The sequence below is a fragment of the Protomyctophum parallelum genome, assembly GCF_964188405.1.
Source record: "Protomyctophum parallelum genome assembly, chromosome: 1".
Classification (NCBI taxonomy): Eukaryota; Metazoa; Chordata; class Actinopteri; order Myctophiformes; family Myctophidae; genus Protomyctophum; species Protomyctophum parallelum.
Genome location: NC_139697.1, coordinates 43942089 through 43968445, shown reverse-complemented (window position 1 = coordinate 43968445; position 26357 = coordinate 43942089). Strand labels below are relative to the sequence as shown.

General features: G+C 42.4%; 1 protein-coding gene across 4 annotated transcripts; it reads right to left on the bottom strand.

Annotated features, from left to right (window-relative positions):
• Positions 1–806: 806 nt before the first annotated feature.
• On the bottom strand, positions 807–25974 carry pip4p2 (phosphatidylinositol-4,5-bisphosphate 4-phosphatase 2). 4 transcript variants are annotated; one of them, XR_014569555.1, is made up of 9 exons: positions 25696–25974; positions 14475–14623; positions 10292–10398; positions 9613–9736; positions 7943–8017; positions 6797–6849; positions 4325–4415; positions 2649–3914; positions 807–2611 (listed from the first exon to the last, which is right to left on the bottom strand). XR_014569555.1 is itself a non-coding variant. In XM_083770174.1 (8 exons), the coding sequence occupies exons 1-8, from the start codon at positions 25814–25816 to the stop codon at positions 3771–3773; spliced, it is 864 nt and encodes a 287-aa protein (XP_083626300.1). In that variant the 5' UTR covers positions 25817–25974; the 3' UTR covers positions 807–3770. The 4 variants fall into 4 exon arrangements, 1 of the variants encoding a protein (XP_083626300.1); XR_014569557.1 differs by having other exon boundaries at positions 14475–14599; XR_014569556.1 differs by lacking the exon at positions 7943–8017.
• Between the last annotated feature and the right edge of the window lie 383 nt (positions 25975–26357).

Here is a 26357-nt window from a genome sequence, read left to right as displayed (position 1 = left end):
TTGTAAAATAACCATGATTTTGATTTGAAGTCATATCAGCCCTATCACAAAGCCTTATATGTATGTTGCCTCTCCAAGTGTTGCCTTTGTTCAAAACATTGCAAATGTCTCCCCCTCATGGACATAGATGGGCACTACCGCCAATACAGCAGGCTGAGAAATGTTGAGTGCCTTTCCTAAAACAGTTCCTTGACAAGATTTCTTTGAAAATCACTACGATAAAACATCTTTCAATGTATAGTTCTGTAGCAAGGGTTAGTCTCTTCATAGCCATGTATGATCAAAGCATATTACCCATATCACTGCCTGCCAGGCATGCCAAACCCTCTGTCACACACGAGTAATCTCCACACAGATCAATATTAAGGTAGATTTCTCTGCCCAGGTGACATCGGCAGTTGAAACAACCCTCTTGGTTGGACACCCATCAACAGCCCCAGGGAAGGATGTTGTCCTTCACAGCTGTTACTGGGTGCACATCAAGGACACAGTAGGTGTCAGGCTGTCAGGAGTGACAGATTGAATGTTATCCTGACATATTGGGATATCTAGTGTTGGGTACAGATACTAAAAAGAAAACGACATGAGATAAAAAAAAAAAAAGTGATTAATAGTGTTAATATAGCTCTATTTTCTGATAATCATTGCTATAGTCCTGGAGTGTGCATATGGAAAAACGAGATGAAGATTATAGCAGATGTGTTTCTGTGGTTAAGTCGTCCGCAAGCAGCAGAATCCCGTTTAATGCACAACTGCACATTCAACAATGTGCCAAACCAAGAACCAATGACAACGCTTTACCAGGAGAGGTTTTGTCAATTTTATTGATAAATTATCATCTTTAAAAAGACCTAAGAGCCATCTTTTCCCTTCCAACTGCCACTACCGTTTTCCACCTAATGATTTAACTGTACAAAGTTTTTTATTTTTTATTAATATCATTTTCTGTTTCATCATCATCACATTCAGAACAAATATTAGAGGTTCAAACTGTGCCCATTGGTCAAGAGAGGGATGCAGAGTTAGCCTATAGCGTTGCTACTCTAGCTAGCAGAGTTCACAGGAAGTTCCAAAATGGGCGGCAAGCGAGGAAGATACATTCTAAAGCACAGGTGGGAGGGAGAACTATTTAAGCTTTGACTATCGTTTCTGGAACAGAAAAGGGGACGGACACACCTGGGTTGAGGAAGATTTGGCTACCATGCAAACATGTGCGGAGATCCATGTTTTGCGATGGCTCGTACTGTACTACCTTGCAAGGAAGGCAACTTAAAGGCAATGAGGAACGCAAAGCGAGTCTAGGGCACCCGTTCTCAATGTGGGATCTAGGGACCCCCAGGGGCCCTTGGGGTGATTCCAGGGGGTCTCTAGATACTGTAAATGTTTGATAGTTAGGAACTAAATGGAGTGTAAAAATGGTGCAGTTTTGTAAACTTTCAAGAGTGAGATTAACACTGAGGAGTAGATTGGGTACCAGGCAGGGGTCCCCAAACTCTGCCTTGCCAGGGACCCCTATTGCAAAATTCCTTAAAACTAAAAGAAAGAATAGCTGATCTGTGGTATATGCTCACGGCGCACTTGCAATGTGAAGCGTTGTGAGCTTGTAGGTCAGCTAATTCTGCTTCTTTTTTTTTTTTTTATATTTTAGAACTTGTCAATAATGGCACTGCAAAAACATGAGCGCCAACAATCTCATGAGTGGAATTTGAATTAAAAAAAAGAAAGACAAAAATCCTCTCTCTTCCAATTGGACCCTGGCAGTGCCCCTAAGGGCCCAGGCCCCCACTTTGAGAACCACTGCTCTAGGGTATGGAAGGAATTAAGGAAGAGATGGTTAGAAGGTCTGACGAACACAAAGGTTATTGCTGGATTAAAAACAAAAAGCAGCATGGCACACAGTCCAACAGCTTTCACAAGAGCTCCTCCTGACTGGACGCTCTCTGACTGAAGCTCAAATGTATACTCTGTATCACGGCGTCGATTGGCAAAAAAATAATAAAACGTCAATCTGTTCTTTTTGGCAAGCAACATCAACCTGCGATGGAGCTTAAATTAAGCGTTAATACTGGGCTGTGACATTGCACAAACAGACTTTCTTTTGTGCTAAATCTTACTTCAGTAGAGGTTTGGGTTGTATAGAATGTGTAACTGCAATTACTGGTGAGATACGGTACGTACAATAGTTGCTCTGTTGATTGGAAATTGATATTCCACAATATTAGTCTCCTCTTTGACACAGCGAAGCGGCACTCAAACTTGCAAACAAAACGGATTCTGCTAAATCCAACACAGAATTTGTATTAATAATACGTATATTTTTTTTATAAAAATGGCAACATCTTGTAGATTTTACTATTTAAATAAGGAAGAAGATTCAGACTGAATAATCTGGATTGTCATATATGAAAATCAGCAGGAAGTAAAAAAAGAAAGAAAATGTGTTGTTTTAATAGTTTCGGCAGACTGCTTTACCTTCGTTTATGCGCTAAACGAGTGACAATAATCTCTTTCACTGTGCAATGTATGTAAATGATTATTTTTTTATACCAATTTGTAATAAACGAAGCAACTATTCGATATCATCCTGGTAAAGGAACTACAAAACCCAAACCTCAACCATCCTGGTAAAGGAACTACAAAACCCAAACCTCAACCAAAGACTAATTTTGCTTTCATGGCAATTTCTTCTCTGTCGCTCTTTTTTTTTTACATAATTTTTAAGTCGATCATTTCAAGACTTAAAAATCATAGAGTTAATACTATGTTGTCAGTGTACACACAGGCAAGGTAAATGGTTACAATACAGTATGAATATGCAGCTTTCTGTAACTGGCTTTAAACTAGCAGCAAAAAAAACACCTTCAATTGCATAAATTGCAGTGCAATGGGTGCATTGTTCGTAGGAGTTTGTCTGGCTTCTGTCTGATGGATAACAAGCGCGTACCATCATCAGTATATCCACCAGGCTGCTGAAGAAAAAAAAAACTCAAAGTAGTCACAAATGATCCAAATCCATCCACTTGGCATAACTAATCCATTTTAGGATTTTATGGCATTCGTTTTCCTTTGAGAGAGAGAAATAAAATCACATTTTAATCATTTAGCAAACCAATTAATTAATATATATATAATTATTATATTAATATGCATGTGTTATCGATTCAGAATAAAAATCACTTCAACCACTTAAACCCTACGTATACTAAGCCGCCTCCTGTTTTCTCTCTCCACAGAATACCTTTACTGAAAATAGCTGATCTACAAGCTCAAAATGTGTTGTGTTGCAACACGTTTGTGAGCTTGGATATCCACTAAGCCCCCCCCCCCCCCCCCCCCCCCCCCAGAACAGGTACGCTAGTGTTCAAGTGGTTTAAGTACTCAACCCCACATGGTTGAGCGGAGTCCCTCAGGGATCTATACTACTGTATCTTCTGTTTCCCCACAATACGGAAGCTGAGGTTTAAGTGGTTTAGGACAATTTGTGCCAGAGAGACAGGGCTTTTGGATCTCATTCCTTCTGGACCCAATCAGAGACCGTTTACCGACACGAAAAGGGGTTTGCTCAGCGAATCAGAACTCTGGACTGGAGACATGCCAAAGCAGAGAACCCAGTCTTCGGTGCATGGTTCCTGTCCAGGCCTTTGTATGATCCACTCCGCTCGAGCACCCAAATCACAACAAAAAAATGTAATAAAAAAAAAAGAAAAAAAAGAAACTAAGTGTGATGTTGCTGCCAGACTGGGTCAGAGTGGCGTTGTGACTTCCCGTCTCTAGGCGAAGCTGTTTTCAGGGTAGCTGACTTTGATGGCGCCCCAGTAGCAGGCCCGTATCAGACAGATGAGCCCCAGCAGGTAGGCTAACGCCCACGACACATAGGTGGCTTGGTAGCGACTGGCGAAGTCCCGGGTTCCCACCTGTCAACACACAGAGAGAGAGAGAGAGAGAGAGAGAGAGAGCAGTGAAATGTTGGTGGGACATACATCATTACAACACACTTTTTTATGAAGTAAATTATATGTAAGATAATAAATAAATTTGAAGTACAAGTAGAAGGTCATATGATAAACGTCTTAAGACAGCTGTACGATATATCTTTATGCAACAGTTTAGAAATGTGCAAGAGCAGAAGAGATTGGGTATCAATTAAATAATCTCATGACACCTCTCTCCCTGTCACACTTGTACTCAACCAGCAAATGCATGGAAGGCATAATAACTGTCATGTTGTCAGCACCCTCTGGTGGACAGATTTTGAAGACAGCGTAATATAATAATACAGTATACACAGAGAGACTTAACGTCTACAGAGGAACACAGGACTTACCGTTAAGCCCACGCCGATAAAGATGCAGATCATTCCTACAGTGATGTAAGCACAACATCGCCTCCTAGGCAGCGCACTGCCAACAGATGATCTTTGGATGGGTGGCGGACAGCGAAAAGAAGAGGAAAACAAAGGAACAAAAACAGGTCAGTCTATGAGATAAATATAGGTTTCCATACGTTGTGTGGAAACCTCATAACCTCCATCATAAACCTCTGTCTAAAACAGTTCTTTTTCAGGATTAAAAATTCAAAAATTGCAAAAGTAGTAGATTGACAACTTGTAGATCTGCTGCTTTTGATGCTTCTGTGTGACTGAAGTAGTGCGTTCATTTACAAAAAAAGAAAACGCAGCATTCACAAAACACTTTATTTAAAATGAGTGTATTTAACATTTGTTTACACTATGCCAATGATGTCCTTCCATTGCCGTGAGGCATCAGCCTCCCGCGGTGCCTTTTTCCAATCACAGATGAAAAAGCACCGACATTTGGGCTACATGCCCTGATCCTGTAGTCCTGAATTTAATATTGTATTTTACTCCACAGAGGCCGTCATAAAGAGTTAGCTTGAAATGCGCCCCACTGACCTGAGATCAGTATTTCTCGGGAGGAAGGGAGAGAGTGGGCTCACTCCACTGAGTCTACTCTCTCACATGCCATACATGTGACTGTGCTAAAGCATTTTTTTCAGATGGCTTAAGGGTTCTTCTGACTAATCTTTACTAAGTTTTCTCCCTCACGTCCTCTGTGTTTCGCTTCCTATTTTATGGTTCTCTCTCTCGAGTGTTGCTGCGTCAGACCCAAGCCTCCATCTGAGTGTATCTCTCACACTGTTACTGTCGGGTGACAGTGTCCAATGTCCAAATCCCTTACATTTACAGGTCAGGAACCTGTGTTCCAATGGATGTGTTATAATTTAATCACAAGCTTTTTTCTTAATACTTTTCATGGGCTGAATAGTCATAAACACAGACACACTGGACCACCTTCAACCTGGCATGCATATTTTTGGGCATCAACATCATTAGGCTTTGTTTTCCTTTAAGGATTAGCAGGGGGTAAACTGATCTACAGTATGGCACACTATTGTGTCAGCCCACCAGCACAAATATACATATAATATACAATACAATGAATAATTGTATTGAGTAATTTATAATTATATATAATGCTGCATTTGTCAAGATTACTCAGATTTGTCACATGGGGCAGATAAATCCAAGTGTGGCTTTTGATTTGTGTCATAAATAAATGGTGTCCACCGCCTTCTCTCACAAAATGTAATCTTGCCCTAACTTTCTCACAGAGCATAATCTTTAAGTACCCTGTTTTTCTAACTAGAAATTGAAAAAATAAATAAAAAGGTGTTACCCCTACTTTTGAGCCCCGTCCCTTCCATCTACTCTCTCTCCAAATCTAATCTGCTGTCTGCCTTAAGAGACAAGACAGCCAGATACATACAGTACAACTACATACTCTAGATGAAGAGAGAAAAGGAGAGACAAAGACACAGAGAGGGGTGAATTGGAGATGGAAGTAAATCAATAAAATAAGAGCTAGCTGTACTGCAGCTTGTAGCATGATGTATCCCCCACTATCTCGCAGTGCTCTGACATACAGACACCTTTGCCATCACCGTCCCTGTGTCGAGTGCTTGGTCCAATTCAGCATCCAGGAGCACTAATGCCCGTCACATGTTGAGATTAGCCTCTGGTAGCACCTCCTACCCATTATCACATGTCCACATTCCCACTACTGTACCACTTTGTCCACATTGTATTGATCCACTGAACCAGAACACTGCGAAGAGTGATTTCCTAAGCCTAGATTCTTCTGTAGATTTATTTTTAGTCTTATATGTACTTGACTATAAGATGTAACAATAACCTTTTTTTAATCTTGCAATAGATAAATCAGTCAGACCATCAACTGGATAATACAATACCAATCATGAGGCAATAAGGCATAGAATTGTAGCATCTTTAATCTGGCATGACATGAATCTACGTGAGACACGCCCAGTACAAATTCCTACACAGCCAGCCAGCAGCATGAATATAAGCACATGTGCATAGGAATTTGTATAGGGCGCATCCAGGTGTTATATTATACCAGCTTTTGTACTTGGTTGCACGCCTTACCGAAGACCAAAGAAATGCGGATTGACAAGCTCACCAAGCATTACATAGCAACATTCTATGAGCTTGCCTTGTCTGCAACCTTTGGTAATATGCCAGTGGCAGGCAACTGAGTATTAATCTCTGAGGACAGATCCTCCAATTTATACATTTTTCCCCGACTGGGTTCCCCAGATTGACTAAGTATAATTCACCCCTCTTATCACTTGTCTGGGCTGGTTGTCTACAGGGAAACAGAGGTCTGGTTCAGGGTAAAGTACAAGTGTGTGGTGAAAATAGCAATCCAGTCGATTGTGTTGAGTGTATGTTCGGTGGAAGTCAGGGTGGACTCACATTTTTTTGCAGTGTGGACACTTGGCTAGCGTGTTAAACCGTAACTCCATCCACTGCAAGAGAACACACAATGAAAAGTCATGTTAATTAACTTTTCATGTAGACTGTCCCTCTGTTCGCGCGCGTGTACACACACACACACGTACACACACACACACACACACACACACACACACACACACACACACACACACACACACACACACACACACACACACACACACACACACACACACACACACACACACACACACACACACACACACACACACACACACACACACACACACACACAACTCTACTGTTGGCGTGAGGAGAATCAACAATAGCCTCATTGGTATTGATTTGAAATAACTAGTCGTGGTAACATTGGAATCTCCCGTGTCAAGGAAAGAAGTGAGGAATTGGAACAGTTCAAGAGTTTATTTAGCACCTAAAACTACTTGTTAGCTGGCGGTGTCATTGTTTATTCTATGAAGTCGTCTGTTGTCAACAAAGTAGGGTTAATGAAAGTATATATTTCTTCTCCTACCATGGGTGAAGTTAATCAAACGGGTCCTTTTCACACGAGTGAAAATGTGGCTTTCATACACCCGTCTCTGAAAAGAGGGATTACTGCAGCACAAGCTGGAGAGATCTGGCTGTCAAGGTAGAAATTAAAAAAGTCCCAGACAAGAGAAGTTGGAGCACTGCTAGAAGTTAACTAACCATTATTTAACCACATAAAGGAGTAGTTCACGGGGGGGAAAAGAAAAAAAAAAGGTTTTCTACAAATTACACACCCCATGAAATTACAATGACTTGTTTTCTACCAATAACACAACCCAAGGAATTAATGGAGTTTTATTTTATTTTTTTACAATACTAAAACAATAATTTGATGACCATGAATTCAAGGCTTCATGGGGTGTGTAATTGATAGAGTATAAGTCATTTCTTCAGTGAACTACTCCTTTGAAAAGGGCAGTAAAACTGTAGGCTGTAGTTTGATATCCCATTGGCTAAAACTCTCTTTAAAACTAAATAGGAAAAAAGCCACTTTTGCACCAGTGTAAATAAAGACAGAGATTTGGGTCTGGGTTAGGCTATGGTTAATGTCCACCCATCGGAGCCCCCCAAGCGAGCAGAAAGGCCAGCTTCCTCAACCTGTTGCTGTGGTGGGGGAGAGCCGTCAGTGGGCAGCTCGGTAAGGGGCTGGGATGAGCGGGCGTCCTCGCTGCCCTACGGACGCCACAAGCAACAACGAGCACAGTGTTGTTAAGAGACGTGGTTCCCAACCCCACACGTCCACAGACCAGGGTTCTAGAACCACAGCTCGGGACGGGTCCCATCCCATGTTGTTACCTCAGACTCTCAAGAGTAAAGACTTGCGGGGAAAAGATGATTTCTAACAATTTGGGTGGGGACCCTTTCTTTATATATTTCTTGTTACGCTATAGGTTCTAAGATTGCGCTAGTCCCAACAGAGACCAAGTCCCTATTCTACCAGTTGTCATCCTACTCCATCAGGGTCTCAATCCCTCAGTTTGTTGCGTGAAACGGTCTATACCTAATGTTGCCTTGTTTTTGTTTTTTTTTCCCCCTTCCAATCTCAGTCAGTGTTACCAACAAACATTCATCTGTCTGTCTGTCTCCATCCATCCATCCATCACTCACTCACCCGGCCACCCACCCATCCAAACCGCTATCACCCACTATAAACACAACTCCATTCTACAGACATGTGACAGAGGATGTAGGATGCGTATTGCATGATGCATATACCCACTATAAACACAACTCCATTCTACAGGCAAGTGGTGGATTGATAACTTCACCCAATTCAATGAAGAGGGCTGTAATTGTATAGGTCAATTGCACAATGGAATCGCCTTCCAAGCGATAAGCGTAACATCAAAGGGAAAAAAAGCTTGATTATTAGGAAACTTAAACATTACATACTATATTATGCTGAACTTACATACTGGATTGACTATTGACTGTGCCATTTTGAATCTGATTAATTCACATTGGTTTGTCTTTATTATCATTTTTAAATGTATTTTGTATGCGATACTTGATTTATGCGAGATGTTTCATTTTGTGATTAATGTAAATTAACGTCTTGACCCCACGTTAAGGCAGCAGCTAATGGGGATCTGTGTAATAAAAACACACACAAGAATCATTCCGGCCAATCACTTTTGTCGTCTTCACTTTTCTGCCCTCACTTTTATATCTTAACTAATTACTTTGCTCAGCCAATCAAATCATCGCTATGGGGCGATCAGCCAATCACAAGCCAATGTTTGTGTTCACACAAACCCGGAAGGCTGGGCATAGTGCCCCTCAAATAAAAGAACAATAATCAATACAGGATGAAGTAAGTGGATGATTGGCCAGACAGACGTACTAGGAAGGTGTTTCCACAGTGTCCACAGACCACCCTCATGCCCACTAACGTACTAGGAAGGTGTTTCCACAGTGTCCACAGACCACCCTCATGCCCACTAACGTACTAGGAAGGTGTTTCCACAGTGTCCACAGACCACCCTCATGCCCACTAACGTACTAGGAAGGTGTTTCCACAGTGTCCACAGACCACCCTCATGCCCACTAACGTACTAGGAAGGTGTTTCCACAGTGTCCACAGACCACCCTCATGCCCACTAACGTACTAGGAAGGTGTTTCCACAGTGTCCACAGACCACCCTCATGCCCACTAACGTACTAGGAAGGTGTTTCCACAGTGTCCACAGACCACCCTCATGCCCACTAACGTACTAGGAAGGTGTTTCCACAGTGTCCACAGACCACCCTCATGCCCACTAACGTACTAGGAAGGTGTTTCCACAGTGTCCACAGACCACCCTCATGCCCACTGGCTCCACGGGCAGCGCGGGCTGAGCCGGCTGCTCCTCTGGGATCACCATCACCGGGCTCAGGTTGATGATGCGTCTGCTGTGGGAGGGGCAGAGACAGGCAAAGGCGTTTTCATCACCGAGAACTGGAGTATGAACAGGCCTTTTGGAGGGCACATTCTGATGATGCACTTTGAAAGAAGAGAGGCATGTTTAGAGGCCGTCACATTTACAACATTTAAGTTGACGATTAACCCATTCTGACCTGAGATCAGATTCATACGAGGTTTCCACTGGACACACACTGGTCTGATTAACCCATTCTGACCTGAGATCAGATTCAGAGTCGTTCTTCGATTATTCAAAAATAGCAGACCTACAAGCTCGTATCGCGCCACTCGGTGGCGCGATATGAGCTTGTAGATCTGCTATTTTTCAATAGCTAAAGCATAACATGATGCCGACACCAAAATGGGTGCCCGGTCAGAATGGGTTAAATAATTGCGATTAACACGCGCGCCAGGATGCCAGGATAAGTGTGGTTAAAATGATATTCAAGTGAAATGTTTTCTCAGGCGGTTCCAATATTTATTTATGATTCAACATTCAGACACAATGACATGATGTTGTCTTTGTGTGATGGCGCTTGTAGTACCAGTTGGGTCGAGGACATCCTATCCTCCTGGATGTGTCTTTACAGATCAGCAGGCAGTTGCAGGGACACCTCACGTACTTCTTCCCTGTCGGCGGGTTCTTGATGGGCTGGAACACACAAGATCAGGACTTTTACTGACAACGTCTGATGCACATGCAGCGAATCATAAAACAGTGTTAATTTGAGAGCTCATTTTGATTTAGTTTAGTCATAGTCTTTTGTGAATACAATTTCATTTAGGATTAGTCATATTTTAGTCATGTGAAATGTTTTAGTCTACTGATTTTACACTTTGTTTCATGCTGGAAATAACTACAAGCTCAAGATCTGCAATTCTCAGAGCACAACACCTGAGCGTAACAAAACATGAAATGACTTGTGTTTTAGTTCTACTGGATCTCCACTAGTCCCTCCCTAGCAGTTTAGTCTAGTTCTAGTATTAGTTGTCATAGCTTAGTTTTTATTTAGTTTTCGTCAGTGAATAAAAAGGTAGTCGACAGACATTTTGTAACATTCTTTCGTCAAAATCAACACCATCATAAAATAATGATCACAGATCTAAACGGTGGAGTCTCCCGTCGGATGAGTAGACAGACAGCTCACAGACAGACAGTAGACAGACGACAGCTCAGTTATCTCTGAGCGTGGCTCCTCGTGTGGGAGCGTAGCCCTATCCCTGGGGCACACTGGGAGCGTAGCCCCATCCCTGGGGCACACTGGGAGCGTAGCCCCATCCCTGGGGCACACTGGGAGCGTAGCCCCATCCCTGGGGCACACTGGGAGCGTAGCCCCATCCCTGGCCCCAGCCCTATCCCTGGGGCACACTGGGAGCGTAGCCCCATCCCTGGGGCACACTGGGAGCGTAGCCCCATCCCTGGCCCCAGCCCTATCCCTGGGGCACACTGGGAGCGTAGCCCTATCCCTGGCCCCAGCCCTATCCCTGGCCCCAGCCCTATCCCTGGGGCACACAGGCTTCCACAGATGGAGGAGGTGACGTTTCCTGCGGTCTCTCTTGTCTTGGACTGATGCCGCTCATGCCTGTTCGAAGGCTATACAAATCTATACGGAACTCCCCAGAAGGACCCACCTGTTTGATCAAACTGTCCACTTTGTGTGGGTATATCGGACGAGATGAGCAATAGGTCTAACGTGCACGGAGTCTAGACCGGGGGTGCATTATCTTCAATTTGATGAAGAGTGACAGGTAAACAAGGCACTGTCATCATCACATCTATGCAGTTAACCCATTCTGACCTGAGATCAGATTCATACGAGGTTTTCCACTGGACACACACTGGTCTGATTAACCCATTCTGACCTGAGATCAGATTCTAAAAATGTCAGTCGTTCTTCGATTATTCAAAAATAGCAGACCTACAAGCTCGTATCGCGCCACTCGGTGGCGCGATATGAGCTTGTAGATCTGCTATTTTTCAATAGCTAAAGCATAACATGATGCCAACACCAAAATGGGTGCCCGTTCAGAATGGGTTAAAGTAATGCTCGTTAGGTTCAGCCGTGGTTGTCCGTCAGGCCATGTCAGTACTGGTTCTGTCAACGCGCCCGACTGTGGCTGCTTAGAAACCGCTTTGATGGGGTGGAGAAGGGCTGTGGTTGTATGGGGCTCATTCCTCACAAGCTGTACAGAAGAACACGATGGTGGCATGTGGCCAACCATGCAGCAAGTGAAAACTAGCGTAAAATGTGGATCATCTTTATTGTATGTTGCACGTCACAACATGAGCTGACCCAAAGTGCTTTCAATTCGCGGATGACGACCATTGACCAACAAATGTGATAATCATAAATCACAATATGCAAAAGCAAGACTGAAGTTTTTATGGAATTCAGTTCCCCGCCGCCACATATCACTCAAGTCACACCGGCCAATAAACCGGCCACAAATAGACACTGGCATCCTTGAGGACACCTGTTTGCCATGGGGTCTTAGAAGCATCTTAACTTGTCACCCGAGTTCAGTTCTGTCCTTCTTCTCTGATCACTGTCCCCGTTCTCACACACACACACACACACACACACACACACACACACACACTATTGTCGAACTGTTACCTTTCAGCATTACAAAAAAATTATACTAAAAGAGCAAAAGTAGCAGATCTACAAGCTGAAAACACGACGTAAATCTGCCACTTTTGTGTGATGCTGTGGTATGATCAAGTAGTAGCAGGGCATTAATTTACGGAAAAACACAAAAGATAAAATATGGAGATATGAGGTTTCTGTCCGACAGTGACTGTATATATATATATTATATATATACACATACTAAGCTGACCTAGTGGATAAACTGATGCATGACCTTAACTATGAAGGTGTCTGCCGCTCAGGCTTAATATACAGCCGTTTCAGATCAGACATAATACAGACAGCTGTCCATGACTGTCAGTTATCTGTGAACTCAATAGAACCATGGGAAGCAAGCTAAACCCATATCACTATGTGTCACTAATGTAAAATTAACGACAATCCCCAATTACAGGACTACCGTTAGTCAGAAATGCCTTTATCTTCCTGAACAAATATGACTAACGCCAGGGCTCCACTGGGCACGTCTGCGTCGCGTTGCGTCGCGTCTCCGTCACCATAAAATTGAACCTGTTCGTTTTGTGACGCAACGCGCCCAGTGGAGCCCTGGCGTTAGAGGACGTTATTGTTCATTGATTGATTGAAGCTTGTCCAGCTCTCACTGACTTGATTCTATCAAACCTTTTTGCCTCCCAGTGCCTAGAACGTGACATTTCCGACATATTGGTTCTACAGGTCCATCTCAATGGATTAGAAAAGTTCAATTTTCGTCCTTTCATATATTCTCAATTCATTGTACATAAAGTGAAGTATTTAAAACTTATTTTTGTTTTAATCTTGATGATTATGGCGTACAGCTCATGGAAATCAAAAAAACCTATCTCAACAAATTAGAATATTTTACGCGACCACTAAAAATAATGTTTTTTTTAAAGGAGACCATCTGAAAAGTACATTAATGTATGCAGTCAATACTTGGTCTGGGCTACTTTTGAACAAAATTATTTCATCAATGTGGCGTGGCATGGTGGTGATATGGCACGGTTGAGGTGTTATGGAAGCCCAGTCGTAAACACATTTGTATTGTCGAGTCTCATGTCTCACACCTTCCTCTTGACAACACAACCTAGATTCTTTGTGGGGTTCAGGTCAGGCCAGTTGGCTGCTCAGTTAAGCACAGTAATACCATGGTCAGTACACCAGTTACTAGTAGTGTTGGCTCTGTGTGGGCAGGTGCCAAGTGCTGCCTGAAAAGGATCAGCATCAAGATAAAGCTTGTCAATGTACGGAGGCACACAGTGCTGTAAAATATCACAACAGATGCTTGTGTTGAGACTCTGGACTTGACAAAACACAGTGCTGATTTTGGCCACGTTATCTGCTGGTGTTGATCCACTGACAGTGAAAACTTAACATGGAGCCCGCCAAACCCGGCGAAACCGTAGGGTTAAATTAGTACCCTAGCCTGCCAGTGTTTTCCAGGGTTTATATTCTTTAATCCATGTTTTTATCCGATTGAATCGTAATAGCTACCGTTCGTTAGCATAAGACTCAAAGTGGGACAGTGGCCACTTGCATTCTATGAGCTGCATTCAAAGCCCTCTATCTCAGAAACGACATTTATTGCGCCGTTTCTGGGGCAAGACAATGTTTTGTAGCCTGTAGCAGGCGTTGAGATACTCGCGGTCTGGATTTTTCACCACCGACCACCGAGTGGCGCGATACGAGCTTGTAGGTCTGCTATTTTTGAAAAATCGAAGAACGACTGACATTTTTAGAATCTGATCTCAGGTCAGAATGGGTTAATCAGACCAGTGTGTGTCCAGTGGAAACCTCGTATGAATCTGATCTCAGGTCAGAATGGGCTAAAAAACAGCCAACGTAGCAGATCAAAGTGTTTGGAGCTTGTGGATCTGCTACTTTGGATGGTTTGTGTGACGCTCTGTAGTATGATCAAGTAGGGCGTTCATTTACGAAAAAACTAAAATATTGTTAAAATATGGATAAGAGGTTTCTGCCCAACAGCGACGATAGGCTAAAAACGTGTTTCCCTTTCCATTTTCTAAGCAAAAAGTTTTAGTCGAGAAAGAAAACATAAAAAGGAGAGAAAAAGGTGCGTTTTGCACTCCCTTACCGTAGCCTCATTGCAGACGGTGCACTTGACCACATGTTGGTGCAGCTTGCCGTCCAAGGTGATGAGCGACTGGCACACGCGGCAATTGATGACGGGCACACCGCCCGCATCCGGACTGGCGATGGCTGTGTAAGGGGGAGGTAGTTCCGCTTTTAGGGTACAGGAAGAGGGAGGGGGACACAGCACACAGCGAGCTGTTAAAACAAAACCACATGCAGACAACATGCCATTGCCATCTCTCTCCGTGTTTGGCTTCACACACCTGACTCAAGCTTTTAACCCATTCTGACCTGAGATCAGATTCTAAAAATGTCAGTCGTTCTTCGATTTTTCAAAAATAGCAGACCTACAAGCTTGTAGCGCGCCACTCGTTGGCGCGCTATGAGCTTGTAGATCTGCTATTTTTCAATAGCTAAAGCATGACATGATGCTAACACCAAAATGGGTTCCCGTTCAGAATGGGTTAAGTTCAAATCCTCTTTTATGAGGATATGAAAGATATATGTTTCGGCCGCTAGCACAATTTGTTACAGGAGTAAGAACGCTTTAGTTTCGAGTAATGTATGCTTTCCATGTTGATCTGCCACCGCCAGGCCGCTTGTGTGCATGCACACAAAAAGTGCATTGTTGTTGATAATCTGTGATTATAACATAAGAATAAATCAACAATTGTCAATTACATCAACATTGTTCTTATTAGCAGGTTATAGATTAGGCATTATGAAGATTGCATTTCTTATGCTATAGGATTGCTCCTTGAGTATAATCGCCTCTGACAAGATGAAAGTATTTTCATAACATCAAGCCTCGCACAGAGACTTGATTTGATTTGCTAATTAATTAGGAACTCGCTCGGAAAATGTGCAGATTATCAAAATCTTGACAAAAGATATGTAAAATTATACACATAACACATCAAACTATAGTCATTCGTACACTCCCTTATTGATAATTATGACATGTGAAAACAGAGCCAATATAAGAATGGTCTTGAATCGCCTCACTGGATATAATGCTCAATACGTGAGCTCTCAGTTACTGATCTGAAGCCAGCAGTTTTGCCAGATTTTGCAAGAGAAATAAGCAAAAAGGTCTATAAAAAAAGTTCAAAAGAAGCGACTATAAGCCACATGAGCTCCTGTATAATGCTATGAATAAATGATCTACAAGCTCACACAATGCATCAAAAAAAGAAAGAAAGAAAGAAAGAAAGAAAGAAAGAAAGAAAGAAAGAAAGAAAGAAAGAAAGAAAGAAAGAAAGAAAGAAAGAAAGAAGAAAGTCATGGTCACACCCTCTAGCATTGTATACGTTACTGTCAGCCTATACCGTCACATCACAATATTTACATAATGCTGTGCTATTCTGGTGTCTAATTTCATCACTTGGGTAAATAATATATTCATTCCACGTCACACGCGGTCTATGAATGCCGTTTCCACTTCTGTGGGAGAGCAGGACATATCATTATGAACACAACACGACGCTTCTCTGACTTTGCTGTCATTCAGACGTGCAGAGGTTATATAGTGTAGCTTTAAGTACGGCTGCAATTATTGATTATTTTCTTTGCAAATATTCTGTTGATTACTTTTTCGATTAATCAAATCATCAAAAAGCACATTATTTTTTACACTTTTTGAAAATGAGCCAAATAGCTGCTGATTATAACTTTAACCGGTCTCATGGTATGAGAGTAATGAGACACAGAATCCAAAAGAAAGTATGCACATCTCTAAAAGACTTTCAGGTACTGAACAAAAAGATACGTACAGGAGAAGGAGATGTAGTCTGCACACTGTTTTGTATTTTATTTAGAAGGATGACAACGTTTCAAAACTTTCGACCCCTTATGGGTCTTCGTCACGGTATCAACCTGACGTCAATACCTGACGCAGACACATAAGGGGTCGAAACGTTGTCATCCTTCTAAATAAAATTCCTGTGGGAGCTACAGAACAGTGTGCAGACTACATCTCCTTCTCCGGTAATGAGACACACCCATTGCTCATTCACATACGGAGCGGAGCATACCATGCAAGGCACCAACCTTCTCCCCCGGAGCAGTTAATAGGCGTTGAGCCAAGTGTCTTGCTCAACACTAACCCAGGGGCAGCCAGGGATTGAAACGGGAACCGTCCCATTCCCAAGTGGCCACCCTGCCTTCAGGATAAGCGTCAATAATTAAGGGGTGGTTTGAGACAAGATCAAAAACATGATTTTACTATTTTATTCATTCCTTTAGTAGGAGTACAGACTACAGACACCTGGTATTCTCTGAGTTTGAATGTGCTTCGATAGCACTGAATCACCATCATAATATACAGTAAATCATACCTCGTGTTATAACTGTATAAAAACAATACAAATAAAAACAAATCTGTCATTCGTGTCAAATTGTGTGTGGTGTATAAGGAACTTGGATGCACGGATGAAAATAATGGGCTGTCTCTGATGAACGTAAATGTTGTTTTAGGCCCAAACTGACCTTTAAAAAACCCTGACCTTTAAAAATATTTTGGAAGCACAGTAAATTGTATGAAACGGCTACCGTGGTGGCTACAGTATACTGTACTATGTCCCTTTAATCCCATATTATCCTTCTGTCATTAGAGTACGCATTCCTCCAGGTTTCTGTTTTCTAATCGGCTTAATCCATACGTTTGCACCAGTCACTACTAGACTCTACTAGCCCATTCTGAACGGGCACCCATTTTGGTGTCAGCATCATGTTATGCTTTAGCTATTTAAAAATAGCAGATCTACAAGCTCATATCGCGCCACCGAGTGGCGCGATACGAGCTTGTAGGTCTGCTATTTTTGAAAAATCGAAGAGCGACTGACATTTTTAGAATCTGATCTCAGGTCAGAATGGGTTCATCAGACCAGTGTGTGTCCGGCGGAAACCTCGTATGAATCTGATCTCAGGTCAGAATGGGCTAGTACTACTACTACTACTACTATTTCCTTGCATGTCGGCTCTCTTTTAACTCGACCAGTCCTTTACTACGTCACCTCACTCAGGCTTTCATTTCATTCACCACTTCCCTTTACATCGTCACTGTATACTACAGAGCGACATGGACATGAAAGTGTACAACAACCACTTCCACAATTTTCGGCAATGTCATTGTAGGCCAACAGTCTTCTTTTTCCACCCCAAAGATTAACAACGGGGCTTTGTAAAGGAAATTCTATGATTGGTTTCTAAACACATACATGTCCAGTAACAGGGGTCTCCTCATTTTAATGAATTGAGGAGTTAGACGTGGGGTGCGGTTGCAATCGTCACTTGATGATGCAGATGCACTGGATACTATCAATCATGACTCAAGTCTCTCACTCTCTCTGAAACAAGTACGTACACACACTCAATCTTCTTCAAGACAGCTCAGCTCCAAGCCACAAAAAACAAAACCGTTCAATACAAAACACAAGTGCTTCTAATTTCAATCGAATGATCATGTCAGTTTGGGCCAGTGAACGGCTAGAAGTGTACAGTAGTTAAGTCCAAATCCCCTTACCTGTATTGATAGTGAAAATACAAGCTATGGCTGTTACAGTTTTGAACATGTATTTTAAGTAAAAACAAAAAGGTATAGAATTTGCCACCCTATTGGGAAATAAGTACAAACAACTGGTATAATAAATTAAATAATAATTCATAACTGTATAGTTGTGTATATACTGCAAAACAATAATGTGTAGTTGTCACAAACTCAAGGGAACTATGGACATGTCTCACACAGCACACAGTTAATGGTAAACCACTGCTCAAAGCTTGATGGGTTATCGTCAAACATTTCCAGCAGAGAAGCCAACTTTCTCTTCCAACAATGATACAAACTGGTGTATCGGTTTTATCCCTTGACTTCCTGGTGAAAAACTAACAACACAAGTTCCTAATTTAAAAACAAATAATACTTCCAATAATATCATCCTCTCACATCGTCATAGCTTTTTATTAAATTATATTTTTCTCAAACATAAGCAAGTGTACATGAAACTGTAGGAATAACACAATTTCACCTCAGAAACTGACCATATGGTGCAATAACAACAACATATCCTAAAATGTGGATAAAACCAAGGAGATAGTCTTTAGAGGCCCTAGTGTGCACAGTGCACACCCCACTTACCATCAACGGGGCTGCTATGGAAATAGTAGTTCAAAGCACTAAGTTCCAGGTGGCGCATATTGCTGATGACCTCAAGTGGTCCAGTAACACCTCAGCTCTCAACCAAGGAAGCCCAGGCAGACACACGTATACTTCCTGCAGAGAGAACTCCCCTTCCTCTATTATAAGTTATGACATCATCATTCTACAGAGGAACCATTGAGAGCACACTGGCCAGCATACTGCATCTCTGTCTGGTATTGGGAACTGTACAGATGCCGACCGCAAGTCCCTGCAGATAGTGAGAGCAGCGGAGAAGATCACAGGTGTCACCCTACGCCCAATCTGAGAATCCCATCGTCAAATATTGGGGAAAACAGCGCCTCCCCTTCAACAGTCTGTCTTGAGAGACTACCCTACGCCCCATATGCAGATGCCGATGTGTCTGGAAGGCCATGAGCATACTAATGACTGACCCCTCCCACCATCTCTTTCAACTCCTTCCAAGAGCTTAGGGGGAAGCACGAACAGGTCTTCAAACTGTTTCTTCCCTCACAGCATCAGAGCACTGAATGCTCGCCATATACCACCCCCAAGGCCAACATCCTTTATTGCACTTTGAATGCATCAGCACTTTCTTCTGCCAATGTTGTCTGCTCTATTTACATTGTTAATGTTTTTAAAAGGCTTTGCCTCTTTTTTAATGTGTCTATTGCTTTTTAATGTGACGCACCATGAGTTGTGGAGAACGGTATTTTGCCCCCGTGTGCCTAGTGAATATTGTAGAAGTGATAATAAAAACAGATTCTGTGATTAAGTTAAAGTGAAACCATGTTATTCCTTCCTATATCCTTTCTTTCCTTTTAACCCATTCTGAACGGGAACCCATTTTGTTGTTAGCATCATGTCGTGCTTTACCTATTGAAAAATAGCAGATCTACAAGCTCATATCGCGCCACCGAGTGGCGCGATACGAGCTTGTAGGTCTGCTATTTTTGAAAACGACTGACATTTTTAGAATCTGATCTCAGGTCAGAATGGGTTAAAGGACTTCTTGACAGTGACAATACTCCGATTGAGATCACATACAGTAAGTGGCCTTGTCACTGAGGTTGGGTGACAGCACATTAGAAATACAATATCGCCATGTCTAAAGACTGGGCCCTCTTTCTCTGTGCTCTTTTATTGAGCTGCATTGGTCAACTCAGCCAGCTTCTGTTATGGTACGATGATGAATTATTGAGGCCGCACTCGATGCAGAATTATTTGTTAATGACTTGCCAAGTTGCCATATAATTATAGTGTGTATTAAACGTTCCATCTATTTGATATCAAGTTCCTTATAAGTTGGGTGGGAGGTTTTCCGTTTTCTATTCTACTGCATTCTATTCAATTTTAATCATGATATATACCACTATAACATCAAGAACATGAATACAAATTCTGCACCATCAACCAACAGCCACTTTCAGCACAGCAGTCTACTTTCCCTTCTTGTTTTCCTCCTCTGTGGCTTGCCAGCGTCCTAATGCACTGGTGAAATAGTATATAGGACCTATATGGTTTCACTGGAAGCCCTCTGCGCCAGGGAGGGTAAGATGAGAAGGCGTTTTACTACCATCAACAAGACCACAACAACCATCACACAGCCTGGTGGCTGGCTGACTACTGCACTGGTTCACTTGGTGCCAGATTAGCCACCCAGCAGGCTGCTGAATATCAGACTGAATATCAGACTATAGCTAGCTAGTCATGTTTCCTCATTTTACACCATGTGTCTTTCACTACCAAATTGGCATCCCTATTTTGGCTATGTCATCATATATAGGCAAACATCTACAAAAAGATCTACAAGCTCACCACAATGAGCTTGCCTTGTAGATCAGCTATGTCATCACACAAACGTATGCCAAAGTATAAAATAGGGCTTAAAGGTTGTGTAAGTGATATATTTGTTTAAAATTCAATCTCTATATTTAGATAATAATTCTATAACAATAGTTGATATAGCGTGCTTGTTTAGTAAGAGGGGTATCCCTGTCAAACTATATACTGTACAATGTCTTTGTTTCATCACTTCCAATGCATTTGTTTATTCTTTATCCTGTATGAATTATCTTTCCCACACTGAACTTTTTATTTTTTTACTAAAGCTGGAGAGACAGGGCGACCCCTGTTACAGAACAAACACTCTAGGCTATACAAATAATTACTATGGAAATATAGAGCTATCCAAAATTTATTTAAACAAAAACATATCTCTTATACCACCTGAAGTGAACTGTGGGAGGACTATGGGTCCTTACTGAAACCTTGACACGCCTAGAATGACCTTAATCTGCTGCTTTAAGCTATAAATGAGTTCAATAAAAGACTTCCCATTCTTTGTCTGTGTCAGTGGGCTGTGGAATACTGGCTATTAATGACGATGATAATGCAACAGACTATGAAATATTATGATAAATGCAGCCTTAGCAGAATGCTGACAGTCACTGATCTCTGCCCCCTGTCAGGGCTGCACGATTATGGCTACATTTACAATCTTAATTCATGATTATGAATAAATGGTTGGAAATGGTGATTTTTGGTAGAAAGTGATGTGCAATTGCTTTGTTTTTTTCGTTGTACTTTTACTTTATCATATATCATATCTTTGGTCAAACAAAACAACAAGCAACAAAGGCCCCCTGTGGGAATATTTTAAAAGCAAAACCTTTATTGATGCCAATTATGTCTTATGTCAAAACCATCTCCAACCAACACCACCTTGATCTGTGCAAACAACAAAACATGGATACCATCCTTATGAGAAGGCGGTGGAAATGGATTGGGCATGTAATACGTAGAGAACAAGACAACATCACCAAAACTGCACTTCACTGGACACCAGAGGGCAAACGCAAAAGAGGCCGACCCAAGAACACTTGGCGTAGGACAGTGGAACAGACTGAAGTGGAGATCCTTTGTTGCTGCCCTACATGCCAGCCGACCATGTGTTGTCTACATGGGCTGCACATTGTTCTGGTTATCAACACTTGTGTAACATGACGACAAGACCTGTTCAAGGTGCAACAGCTAACCAAATAAGATGTTTGAATGAATTGCCAAGTTTCACATAATTGTTTGTGGAACATAAAAAAAAATCACTACTAGTATTTTGCATTACCTAATTGTGCAGGACCTATACCAACAGACATAAGTTGATGGATGGCAACAGCCCTGCTCACTTCAAGGGTGAACTGCAACAGTGTATTTTGTTCTTGGTAGTTAAAGGGACACTTCACCCTTTTTGCAAAAAAATATATGTTAATGACGTTTATTAGCTTTAGAACACTTTCCTGGGGGTCTTTATGTGTAATATGTGGTTTTAGATATTTTAGATTGTAGCAGTGAGCCCAGTGTCTCTGATGTCATGGACACTGGCCTCACTTCCTTCCTGGACTACATGTTGTCTCAGTAAGACAGCTCTCCCCCTATCCACAAGGAGGAGCAGTGCACCAAAGAATTATGGGAATTGTAGTCCAGGAAGGTAGTGAGAACAGTGTCCATGACATCAGAGACACTGTGCTCACTGCTACAATCTAAAATAGCTAAATCCACATATTACACACATAAAGACCCCCAGGAAAGTATTCTAAAGCTTCTAAATGTCATTAACATATTATTTTTTTTGCAAAAAGGGTGAAGTGTCCCTTTAATCTGTGTTAATGATTCTTGAGTAATGGTTACATCTCAAATTCTCAATGGCTCCCTTCAAGAATGAAAGGCACTCAGAGTCCATCATTGCATTAGCATCAACTCCATCACTTCTGATTCTGGAATGGTTCTGAGTGAATCTTGACACTACGTAGAGAAGAGGCTCTCAATGTGGGACCTGGGGACGCCCTGGGACACTGAGGAGATTCCAGTGGGTACCCACTACCCAGCTATACATGCATGAGTGACTGATAGTAAATAAGTAAATACAACTACAAGTATGTCTCTTTTGATCAGAGTTTCACTGTGACCTCAGTACTTACAGTAAAGTATTTTATGTAACACAGCCAGTAGACCAACTGACAGAGTACAGACCATACAGTATCAGACTTGTCGAACAAAAAGGTTGTTAGATTGGCGTCCCAGAGATTACAAATCAAATATCTTATTATCTTAAAATGGGGGTCCGTGGCCTAACGCACTGAATCTGAGTCCTTCAAAATAAAAAATAAATAAAATCAATGGCAGGGACATGCTCAGTACTTGAATATGAATTCCAGTAGCCTGAAACTATTAGTACTACTTAAATATTAATTATTGTAGCCTGAAACTACTTACAGGAATGATATCTAATTATCTAGTCGACTCTATTAAGATATACTGTACTTCTCCGCTCACAAAGTGTCCCGTCCACTGGGCAAATGGAGTCGATATCTGTGTGATGACATCACATTCTGCATATTAAATAAATACGTCACGCATGTTACTTCCATGACTTTTTTTTTTTTTATATATATTTTTATCCCACGATTTTGTAACCCATTTTTCACCCCTGTGTCAATCATCTAATGTGATCCTGGGCTCTACACACCCTCCACCAACCTAGTCCCCATATATGGGGGACAAGGGGAGAGCAACGGACTTGAACTCATGCTTCCTTCATGCCTGAGTGTCCAAGTTGCTCCTTTACACCTGACAGGGGGGAGTTTCCCTGGTTGGACGCGTTCCTTTCCCCTCCATCAGGCGCCCCGGCTGGCCAGGGGGAGGCAGTTTAGTGACCAGGATTACTGCTTGTTTTTTGTGGGGGTACCTACCCTAGGGGACACGGGGAGAACATGCAAACTCCACACAGAAAGGCCCTTTCGCCAACCCTGCCTTCGGGTATGGGCACTGATGACGCGGAGGAGGAAACACGCCGCCAGCACCCACAGCGTCCCGAGCGGGAATCGAACCCAGGACCTTCTAGCTGTGAGGCGACAGCACTACCAACTGTGCCACCATGCCCGTTACTTCCATGACTTGATAGAGAAAACAGCTCTGCTGTTTTGCCCTCTTTGATTCCCAATAATCCTGTTTACTCATTGTTTGATAGAGAACTGACTGGATTTCAACACATGACCCAAGAGACACAGAGAATTAGTCATCAGGTTTTGAGGGGGAAAGGGAAACTAGGTCAAGAAATATCAGCATTCATTTGCATTTGGTCACATAACAAGTTTAAGTTTAAGTCTTGAGTATTACAGTACTCCAGGGGTGAAATATGAATTGTCGAGAATGTTCTTTTCGTTGCCATTTAGCCGTTTGTCCTGGAATGTACCTAAAGAGTATTATATGGTCAATGAATCCATTCATTTGCTAGTAGTAGTAGACTTCATAAATGCCACAGCTGCCCCTGACTGGGGTAAAAGCTTACGTATAGGAGAAAACTCCTGTTTTACTGATAACAGGGCTGGGGGAATCTATGGCACGAAAGGCATCAAACCATAAATGTCAATAAATATGTAAGGACATGTTGAGCACATAAACCCTAGCATCCTTATTCTGGGGTGAACATTTGGCAAACATAGTATTAGTAGCAGATCTACAAGTTCACATTCACAACATGGCACTAAGTGACATATTGTGAGGGATGGCCCAATATCCAGTATTGTTCCCAATATACAGTATCTGTCAACACTTCTGCCAAATTTGGCCCTTTATCATAAAATTAACGATTGGTCTAATATACTGAGTTACGCCGCTGCACTACTACAAGATGGGCTATTTTCAGCTAAAATATTTGGTGTAGAGGGGAAAAAGGAGGGGGTAATAATTAATGGGTTACCCCGGTCAACAAAGTATACAGTCTCCGACTGTGGGGCGAAAACGTTCATGTTTTGAGCTTGTAGATCTGCTACTTTTGATGCGTTTGTGTGTCGTAGTATGATCTAGTAGAGCATTAATTTACGAAAAAAACACAAAAAGTTAGAATATGGCGATGGAGAGGTTTCTGCCCGACAACAACGTTATTGGGTTTAGTGGTTATGAAAGTTTTTTAAGGGCAGCCTGCAGCACCAAGCTTATCCATCTCAAATTCCCACTAAGTTAAAATGATTCCACCCTCCTTGTTCTCTTAGCTAGCTTTCTGGGCCCAGCATACAGGGTTATGCACATGATGTATTTATCCCTCGGGGAGCTTACAGCCTCTGCCAGCATTTATTGTTCTGCTACGCATGCAGCCAGAGCATCTGAGAGTAACTCAGTGGAAAAGGCCTTGCTCGCTCGTGACAAAGACATGCATCCTCCCACTGACTGGGTGGGAGAGCTGAAGATGTGCCGAGGTCACTCATCATGATCTATAAGCATTGGCACAGTAGCCTACATTTGAGATGTTTTGTTTGAGACGGTGATATTCTAATACCTAGAAACAATTGTTCATGCCTATGTCACAGTTGGATTATAAGAATGTTTGAAATCACACTAGAACATGCAGCCAGGCAAAACATTGTCCTCTAAAAACGAGACCAGGTCGACTTTGGTGCTTGGGCTATCATCAATCCTATCCAGTGATATGGCCCCACCCCCCTTGATAAGGGAAATGGCAAAATAACGATAATAGCCATCTTAATAATGGCATTGCAAAACAATGATACAATATGATTCTTTAAGCCTGTAGATATGTAGATTCCCTAGTATGCAGCAGCTGGACACAACTGTGTGGCTACAGTACCAGAATGCAATGGCCATGGATATTTCTGTTCCAGCCTCCTCCCCATCACATCAATCACTTATTTGCAACATCTGACTGGCAACACCACACCATCACATTCTGGTTGAGGAGAACCGGCGACTGCATAATACTGTGATGCAAGCATTTATGCTGCAAAAACTAACATGCAGCAGAGCTGTTACAGGATTTTAACTGTAGGAGGCCTTTCTCCTTTAACCACTTCATATGGTCGATATCTGGGCAATGGGCATGCCATTAATACAGATAAGCAATTTGCACTTTTTGTGAAATAGGGCTCTAGTTCTTGTCATCGATCCAATACCGACGCCCGTTTCACATTGACATGATAAAGCATAGCTCGGTGATTCAGCATGCCTTGCAGTGCATGAAGGAGAGGTGGTCTTTAGTGTGTGTGTTTACCTCGGGGGCTGCTGGGGTCCTGCAGGTAGGACGGCGGCGGGGCCGCGGCGGTCGGGGTGACGTTCCCCGAGTTGGGTGCCGACAACAGCGGGGACCGCTCGTCCATGCCGTCGGAGGCCATGATTTCGGGGGTGTCGTTGGGGAACGGAGTCCAAAAAAGCCCCGGCGGACGAGACGACAGCTAGCTGCAAGCGAGCGGCGAGGGGGACAGGGGCGCTCCTCGGCCCGGTGTTTTGTTCTGGAGAGAGTGGAGAAAAGAGGAGCTACTGCATGTCTGCCTGCTTGCTTGCCTAGCTCAGGCTGCCTGCTCCCGACGGCACGCTGGCGCTGCTGAGAGTGACGTCGTCACGGTGACGGTGAGGATCAGAGCCAGTAAGACAGAGTTACGACATTGAGGGGGCAGAAAACAGCCTGGTCACGTGGTTCATGTATGCCCATAGACTCCAATGCATTCCGTAACTTCCGGTTGTCCCCATTTGAATTGATTGATTGATTGATTGATTGATTGATTGATTGATTGATTGATTGATTGATTGATTGATTGATTGATTGATTGATTGATTGATTGATTGATTGATTGATTGATTGATTGATTGATTGAATTGTATTAACAGACTGGATAATTGCAGTACAATTGCAGTACATTTCAAGCACAACTCAAT